The sequence below is a fragment of the Stigmatopora nigra genome, chromosome 20, assembly GCF_051989575.1.
Source record: "Stigmatopora nigra isolate UIUO_SnigA chromosome 20, RoL_Snig_1.1, whole genome shotgun sequence".
Lineage (NCBI taxonomy): Eukaryota > Metazoa > Chordata > Actinopteri > Syngnathiformes > Syngnathidae > Stigmatopora > Stigmatopora nigra.
In genome coordinates, this window is record NC_135527.1 from 6,414,792 (window position 1) to 6,423,522 (window position 8,731).

Below are 8,731 nucleotides of genomic sequence, written 5' to 3' on the forward strand. Positions count from 1 at the left end.
ACGGTGACGTCACGATACAAAAAAAAGCCCGACCTGTCCACTCACTCGCCTGGTGGGCGGGGCTCCCACTGATTAACCCCGCCTCCCCCGGTGTTGCGTCGCATGGCGCAGAGTGAAAGGAAAACCTGCAGAAACGATGCCACCACCAACGAGCCTGACATTTGTGGCCCTTTTTTGGGTGTTTTTGTGCAGTGTGTCGCAACCGGGTCATGCCAGAAAGCCCCCCCGTTGCCCCTCAACGTGTAGTTGCTCCAAGGAGTCCATCATCTGTGTGGGGACCTCCTACGTCCCCAAAAACAGCCCCGGGGACATTATTTCTCTGTAAGTACTCGCCTCGTTTGACGCAGTGTTTATCGGCGGATGCGGCATTATTCCGCATCCTAATGTGGTTTTTGTGGGGATGTTTGCAGGAGTATCGTCAATGGCACGTTTTCTGAGGTCAAAGAGGCCATGTTTGCTCACATGCCATCACTGCAGTTGTTGTAAGTTACCCGCATTTTTGACACAACGTAGGGCCGGTTTTTGCAATAAGCAATGCGGGACATTGCATAGGGTGCAATATTTTTAGAGGGCGCAGTTTTTTTTCAATTAAATTACCTGTTTTCTTGGGTATTAATTGTCATTTTAGTGGCGTCAACCAAAGGGGGCGTCGGTCAAGTGTCAGTCGGTTTAAAATGGGGTAATCATTTTTTGGGGGTTTTATAATGTTGTTTATGATTACTCACTACAAAAAACTGTTTTGGGTTCATTCATTTTCTAAAAAACTGTTTTAGTGTCATTCATTTTATAAAAAAATATGTTTTAGGTTCATTCATTTTCAGAACCGTTTATCCTCAAGGGTTGCAGGGGGTGCTGGAGACTATCCCAACTTAGTATGGGCATCCTGAATTGGTCGCAACCAATCGCAGGGCACAATAAGACAAAAAAAAAACATTTTTTTTTGAAATTTAGCCTGCTTTTTTACAATGTGGGAGGAAATTGGAGTACCCAGAAAAAACCCACAACAAAGTTTCAGTGTTTCCAGTTGACTCCAAATCCACGTTTGTGGTTTTTGTTCCAGACTCCTCAATTCTAATTCCATCACCAGCGTAAGGGACGATGCTTTCTCCGGGCTACCACATCTGGAATACCTGTAAGTGTTTATCAGATGTAGCTCCGCCCATCTTTTTGTCCACGGACTGATTGTTTTTGTTTTTGGACAGGTTCATTGAGGGCAACCGGATCGAGACGGTGTCCAAGTATGCCTTCAGAGGACTTCGGGACCTGACCCATTTGTAAGAGCTTTTTAGGATTTGCTACTGGTTAGAATAAGGGTGTTGTTTTGGTTTTAGTTAGTTTGTTTTGGTTCATTTTGGTTCGCTTTGGTTTATTTTGTTTAGTTTAGATTTATTTTGGTATGTTTATTTTGGTTTATTTTAGTTTGTTTTGATGTATTTTGGTTTGTTTTGGTTCATTTCTTTTGGTTCATGTTGTTTTTTTTGGTTTGTTTTTGGTTTATTTTGGTTTGATTTGATTTATTTTGGTATGTTTTGGTATATTTTGGTTTGATTTGATTTATTTTGGTATGTTTTGGTTTATTTTGGTTTGATTTAATTTATTTTGGTATGTTTTGGTTTATTTCGGTTTATTTCAGTGTGTTTTGGTTCATTTTGGTTGTTTTAGTTCATTTTGGTTGTTTTGGTTCATTTTGGTTGTTTTAGTTCTTTGGTTTGTTTTGGTTCATTTTTTTTGGTTCTTGTTGGTTTGTTTTGGTTTGTTTTGGTTTGTTTTGGTTTGTTTTTGGTTTATTTTGGTATGTTTTGGTATATTTTGGTTTGATTTGATTTATTTTGGTATGTTTTGGTTTATTTCGGTTTATTTCAGTGTGTTTTGGTTCATTTTGGTTGTTTTAGTTCAGTTTGGTTTGTTTTGGTTCATTTCTTTTGGTTCTTGTTGGTTTGTTTTGGTTTGTTTTTGGTTTATTTTGGTTTGATTTGATTTATTTTGGTATGTTTTGGTTTATTTTGGTTTGATTTGATTTATTTTGGTATGTTTTGGTTTATTTCGGTTTATTTCAGTGTGTTTTGGTTCATTTTGGTTGTTTTAGTTCAGTTTGGTTTGTTTTGGTTCATTTTGGTTGTTTTAGTTCAGTTTGGTTTGTTTTGGTTCATTTTTTTGGTTCTTGTTGGTTCATTTTGGTTTGTTTTGATTCATTTTGGTATGTTTATTTTGGTTTGATTTATTTTGATATGTTTATTGTGCTTTATTTTGGTTCGTTTTGATTCGTTTTGTTTCAGTTTGTTTCACGGTTTTGCTCTATTTTGGTTCATTTTGGTTAGAAGACAAGATTTTTTTATTTCTTCAGATCCCTGGCAAACAACAAAATCGAAGCCCTCCCTCGAGACCTCTTCGCCGACCTCGACTCACTCATCGAGCTGTAAGTCCAACCCCCCCCCATCAGTCAATCGCTGTCCCCCTTCACATCCTTGTCCACCCCCCACAGTGACCTCCGAGGCAACGCCATCCAATGCGACTGCCGTGCCAAATGGCTAATATCCTGGCTCCGTAGCACCAACGCCACCACCTCCGAAGTCTCCTGCGCCGGACCCGAGGACGCCAAAAACCAACGCCTAAGCGACGTCACCCTCCGGGACCAATGCACCTCCACGGGTACGACCATCCAATTCCTCCCCATCCTTTAAAAACCACATAACTCCTCCCTCTTTGGACAGATTTCATCCTCCACCAAGTGGTGGCGTCAGAGTCCCTAACAGTGGACACATTTGACTACAAAAACGACGTCTTCGTAGCGGTGGCGTCACCCGGCGTGGAGTCCTGTATGATCCTCCAATGGGACCACATCGAGATGAACTTCCGGACCTATGACAACATTACAGGTAGGTTTATTGCTCCTCCCAGTAGGCGGGGCTAACAATCCCCTTGGTTTTTCTAGGTCAATCCATCGTAGGATGCAAATCAGTCATAGTAGAAGACCAAGTTTTCGTTATCGTAGCCCAACTTTTCGGCGGATCGCATATTTACAAACTAGACGAAGACCAGAGCGCTTTTGCTAAGTTCCAGGACATCGAAGTGTCCAAGACGTCCAAACCCAACGATGTAGAAGTCTTCCAAATCGGATCGGACTGCTTTTTCGTCATCGCCGATAGTTCCAAGGCGGGGCTTTCTACTCTCTACAAATGGAACGCTAACGGCTTCTACTCGCATCAATCCCTACACGAATGGTACCGAGACACGGACGCCGAGTTCCTAGACCTGGACGGCAAGGCTCACCTGGTCCTAGCTAGTCGTTCCCAAGTCCCCGTAGTCTACCAATGGAGTCGTAGCAACGGAAAATTCGCCCTCTACGGACAAATCCCCGATGGCGAGGACGCGGTAGCCGTCAAGCACTTCCGAATCCATGGCGAGCTATACCTAGCGCTAACACGCTACATCGGGGACTCTAAAGTCCTCCATTGGGGCGCCAAGCAGTTTTCGGAGATCCAAGCGCTCCCTTCGCGGGGTGCTATGATCCTACAGCCCTTTTCCTTTAAAGAGCGCCACTACCTGGCTTTAGGGAGCGATTACACCTTCTCGCAGATCTTAATCTGGGACCCCGAGGCGGGGGTCTTCCGAAGGTTTAAGGAGGTCTACGTCCAAGCACCGCGGTCCTTCACTGCGGTGTCCACGGATCGTCGGGATTTTGTCTTCGCGTCCAGTTTTAAGGGGAGTACGCATATCTGGGAGCATGTTATTGTCGATTTGAGCTCGTGAGTGCTAATGGACTAGCGCTACAGCTGTTAGCATCATGCTAGCACATGTGGAGAAAGGCTAGCTTCCTTTTTTTTCGGACTTTTTGCTTGTTTATTGTTAATTTTATTCACATTTTTAACTTTGAGCTGTGTTTTTGCACCCCCAGATGGGATTGTTCGCCTATAGGCTAACAGGATTTTCGCTAATAACGCATGCTAGCTTCCCGCATCGTTGATTTTAGCCGGGTGTTAGCGTGGCGCTAGCTGGGAGGGGCTAGCGGGAATGGCTATTTTTAGCTCAATTTGCATGACAGCTGCTTTTTGTCGGCAAAATGAGAAGTTTAAGTACATGAAAATGATGCGTTCAGGTACATGAAAATGATGCGTTTAAGTACATGAAAATGATGCGTTCAAGTACATGAAAATGATGCGTTCAAGTACATGAAAATGATGCGTTCAAGTACATGAAAATGATGCGTTTAAGTACACAAAAATGATGCGTTTAAGTACACGTGAGCTGTCAATTTTCTTCAAATTTCCAACTTTGAACCTTGTTTTAATAATTATATAATAATAATAATATTAATAATAATAAATGTATAATGTGATTCCAGCATTAACCCCTTGATGCCCAATATACATGGAAAAGTAATAAAAATAACAACTTTAAAAACAAATTTAAACAAATAAGCGTATAGAAAATGAATTAAAAATACATATTTGTATGAAAATACTTTCATATTAAATTATGCATTTTTTCTTAGCATTTTTTGTTAGCATTTTATTTTGGAAGTTCTAGCGACCATTTTCAATTGAACTGACTCCTATTTTTTTTAAATTGAAAAATCAAATTTTTCTACTTAACATAATCCTACGCTTTATTTTGAAATCCAGCTTTAAGGGGTTAAACATGGCGCTTCTGAATGAATGTCAACATATTTTTTTTAGCATACTCATGTGACACTATGCTAATTTGTCTTAAGGCCAAAGTCATGTGACCCAAAATTCATCAAAAAGTGTGACAACTTGTATCTCAAAGCAAATAAATCTGCTCATATCTCAAAAAAAAACATAAAAATCAACTTGCTTCCATCTCAAAGCCCCGCCTTCAAAAAAATATCCCACATTGGTCCTCCTACATCCAAAAAAAAAAATGTCCTCTCAGTCTGTGGCGTCCACGGCGTGGACATTGCTGTCCAACTGATGTCGAAAAGACATCCTAGCTTTGGACGAGTAGTAAACCTGAGGACCCCGATTGGAACTCTCGCACCCCCAGGATGATGTGGACGTCATACGTGTCTCGCAGTCTCCTGAGGACAACAAAAAAAAACAAGTTAAGTCCACGTCTTTTGCTTATTTATCCATTTTTTTGGCGTTTGTCTCACCGGTTGCCGACGGCAACCCTTTTCTTTTGCACCGCCCCTTACAGGGTGCGTAGAAAGGAAAACACTGCAACATCTTGACACCCATGCTGAGGAGAAACGACTGGTCGCCAGCTAAAGTATGTCCCGAGAAAAGACCGGTCGCCAGCTAAGGTATGTCTCCAAAAAAAAATCTCGCTTCTGTTCTGCGCGCTAGTCTGGTGAACTTTAAATAGCTAATCCGAGTATTGTGGGACACGCCCACATTGCCCCGCCCCCTTCTTCGAGAGAGGCAAATGCTTCTCTGATTGGTCGAGCTAGAAACTAGTGTTAAATTTATAATGATTGCATTGAAAAGACATTTTAGGGGTCAAAAGGTCAAACCCAACAATGCTTTTGAACAAATAACATGCTAATAAGAGTCATAAAGTCATAAATAGATTATATAATTTAGTTTTAAAACAGTTTTAGGAGAATTAGGAAGGTATTGTTTATCATCTGTGTTGATTTGGGGTCAATGGCTAACAAGCTATTCGGATAAAATGCGAATAATAGGAATAAATTAATAAGGAATGCTAATATGAGGAATAAATTAATAAAAAAGAATGCTAATATGAGGAATAAATGACCAAAAATGAACATATAGTTTATAATTGATAAAAATACAAAATTTTAAGACATTTAGGGAGGTATTATTTATCATATGTGTTGATTTGGGGTCAATAGGTCAAATGGCTAACAAGCTATTGAAATGAAATGCTAATAAGAGGAATAAATTCATAAAAAGGGATCTTAATAAGAGTAATTAATGAACTAATAGTGTATAATAAAACATTTAAAAAAAGTTTTAAGACAATTAGGGAGGTAGTATTAATCCTCTGTGTTGATTTGGGGTCAATAGGTCAAATAGCTAACAAGCTATTTAAATAAAATGCTAATAAGAGGAATAAATTCATGAATAGTGTAAAATTTGATGAAAAGGAATGCTAATAAGAGTAATACATGTACAATTATGATGTATAATAAAAAAATACAAAAGTTTTAAGACAATTAGTGAGGTATTCTTTATCCTCTGTGTTGATTTGGGGTCAACAGGTCAAATAACAGAAAGCCATTGTGACTCGGCAAAATAGACAAACATTGACCCTGTGCTTTCTTATTGGTTAATAAGTGTGAAAAATTAGTGAAAGTATAACAATCTGGTTGGAAGAAGTCACAAAAACACGTAGGTTTGATTCCCGTCGACTTGTTTTTCCACACGTTGTTACGTCATGTGTGTACTTTGCGGGTCACTTGCCCTTTCCAAAGTATATTTAAACTTGGACGTTTGCTAGCTGGCAATTCCAAGCCGAGCCACCGTGTGGCAACAAACAGCTTAACGGCTTAACCCACAATGACGACCTTTGACCTTGTCTGGACAGCTGCAATCCGATTAGTCGTGGAATCACATTTATAATATAATATAATAACAATAACTCATCATTTCTAGATATTTTTATCTCATTTTTTTAATTAAATCATCATATTTTGATACATTTCATTACAGAAAATGACTAGCAATTGAAATTTTTAATTAGCTTAGCATAATTAGCATTCTAATACCCGGATAAAACCCACGCAAGCTTTAAGATTGTGAAAAAAAATGATAATAATAATAATAATGACCATCAAAACACGTTTTTTTTTTAGATAATTTCTCGTTAGCGTTAGCCACCGCTAACTTGGAATGAGGTTTCCAACCCGAATTTTGTCCAGTTGAGGCGATTTTACAAGCCACTTTCATCCTGTAGGAGAGAATTAGAGTTAGCTAGTTTGTCAGATTTTGTCCCGAAGACCACCCACTGACCTCGTTCCCGTCTCGGCAGTCCCCGCAAATGCACCCGAGGCACCCGTTGACCACCTGAACGGAGCACAGCGCCAACTGCAGGACGCTCATAGACAGCAGGATGGAGAAGAGAACCACGTGCCACATTACCGCGTTGTTTGGGTATTCGCAAATGGACCAAAGGCTCTGGTTGACCAGGTAGCTTCCTTCTCCCCTGGTTAAGGGGGAAGGGGGTCAAAGTCAGATTTTATGGATTTAATTACAACAATTTCTCAGTTTTTAACACAAACTGCTTAAATGTAGTTTAAATATGAAAAAACATATAAATAACTCAATCAGGAACCATTATTTTAAAGAAATGGCAGGTCAAAACATTAGCATTAGCATTCCAGGTTTAGCATCCAGCTAGTTTTTACCCAAATTTTGAACCCAGCTTCCATCTCCCTGGGGGCGGAGTCATATTTTATGGATTTAACCACAACAATTTCTCAGTTTTTTAACACAAACTGCTTAAATGTAAGAGTTTAAATATGAAAAAAATATATATAACTTAATCATAAACCATTATTTTAAAAAACGGCAGGACAAAACGTTAGCATTAGCATTCCAGGTTTAGCATCCAACTTGTTTTTACCCAAATTTTAAACCCAGAACTTGTACTTGCGATACATAATGACATAGATTAATTTTTTTCTTACGTTCCAAGGTCCTCGAAAGGGCTCGTCCAGGCTCCGCCCTTTACACGACACTTCGGCCCGATAGCTAGACCAGCCGATGCCACGCTGAGACAATAGATGGCGCCAGCTACCCCAAACGCCGATGAAAAGACCGAGTTCAACATCTGGTGGCAAACGCACAACCTGGTTATCTCATGTTTTTTTTTAAACCCGCCCCCTTTTCACTATCTAAACCCAACATAATCCCACACACTTACCCGGCAACGGTTGCCACAGCAACCAGCTCCACAGCAACCCTTGCCCCCAGCCCTGATAGCGGAACAACTTGGACACAGCATCTAAAATGAGTCAAAAAATCCAATCATTTCAACAAAAAAACAACAAAAAATCAAACTGTTAGCATATTAGCATGTTAGCATGTTAGCCATTCGCCTACTTACGAATAGGCCCCCTCCGATAAGACCCCCCATTAGCCAGACTTGCAGGGAGATCTGATCAGTTTCCAGACTCTGGCCATCGGGAAAGAAGAGTAGAAGGTTGGCGACCATGCAGACAAACGCCGACGGTAGGAGGATCAGGCCCACCAATCGGGCGCATTTCCCCGTGCAACACATCCTCGACCGCAGCCGAAAGTCAAACAACGCAACAAAAGCGGAAGCCAACAGGGAACAAAGGCCAACATGGGGCGGACGTTGGTTCGGATTCGACCCCACGTGTACTTTTACAACCCAAATGTGTATTTATCGGAGATTACCCCGATTAGACACACCCAGGTTAAAGGTTACTATATTTTCTGGCCATATTTGTAACGAAAATAAATGATGACTGAACCTAGTTACGACTTGCTATACTCTTTTTCACCAGCAGATGTCGGGAAAGTGACTTTTACTATTTGTTGGTTATTTTCAGTTTTGCAGTAAGAAAACAACAAGTACTGGATAAATTAATTCCTTATATTGACCACATGCGATTACTTTTATTAATATTTTCCCTTCAAAATAACACATTTTTACTCCCTATTAAAACCATGAATATGGGGGTGAAATTATGAAGCAGGGGGGGCTTATATGCGAGAAATTGGAAAATTCAATGATTTTAACGCAATTTTAAGAGTACGGATTATACGTGGGGGTGGTTTAT

The 8,731-nt window shown here is 40.2% G+C and overlaps 2 protein-coding genes and 1 long non-coding RNA gene across 3 annotated transcripts; 1 reads left to right on the top strand and 2 right to left on the bottom strand.

Annotated features, from left to right (window-relative positions):
* The first annotated feature begins 76 nt into the window (after positions 1-76).
* On the top strand, positions 77-4,074 carry LOC144213616 (leucine-rich repeat LGI family member 2-like). The gene is made up of 8 exons (XM_077742179.1): positions 77-321; positions 411-482; positions 1,061-1,132; positions 1,203-1,274; positions 2,345-2,416; positions 2,483-2,649; positions 2,712-2,876; positions 2,933-4,074. The coding sequence occupies exons 1-8, from the start codon at positions 137-139 to the stop codon at positions 3,748-3,750; spliced, it is 1,623 nt and encodes a 540-aa protein (XP_077598305.1). The 5' UTR covers positions 77-136; the 3' UTR covers positions 3,751-4,074.
* Positions 4,075-4,592: 518 nt separating this feature from the next.
* On the bottom strand, positions 4,593-5,311 carry LOC144213618 (uncharacterized). The gene is made up of 2 exons (XR_013330035.1): positions 5,114-5,311; positions 4,593-5,038 (listed from the first exon to the last, which is right to left on the bottom strand). It is a non-coding gene; the product is annotated as an uncharacterized LOC144213618 (long non-coding RNA).
* Positions 5,312-6,128: 817 nt separating this feature from the next.
* tm4sf5 (transmembrane 4 L six family member 5) lies at positions 6,129-8,286 on the bottom strand. The gene is made up of 5 exons (XM_077742210.1): positions 8,032-8,286; positions 7,849-7,929; positions 7,613-7,755; positions 6,936-7,128; positions 6,129-6,873 (listed from the first exon to the last, which is right to left on the bottom strand). Exons 1-5 carry the CDS (start codon positions 8,203-8,205, stop codon positions 6,856-6,858), a joined length of 609 nt encoding a protein of 202 aa, XP_077598336.1. The 5' UTR covers positions 8,206-8,286; the 3' UTR covers positions 6,129-6,855.
* Between the last annotated feature and the right edge of the window lie 445 nt (positions 8,287-8,731).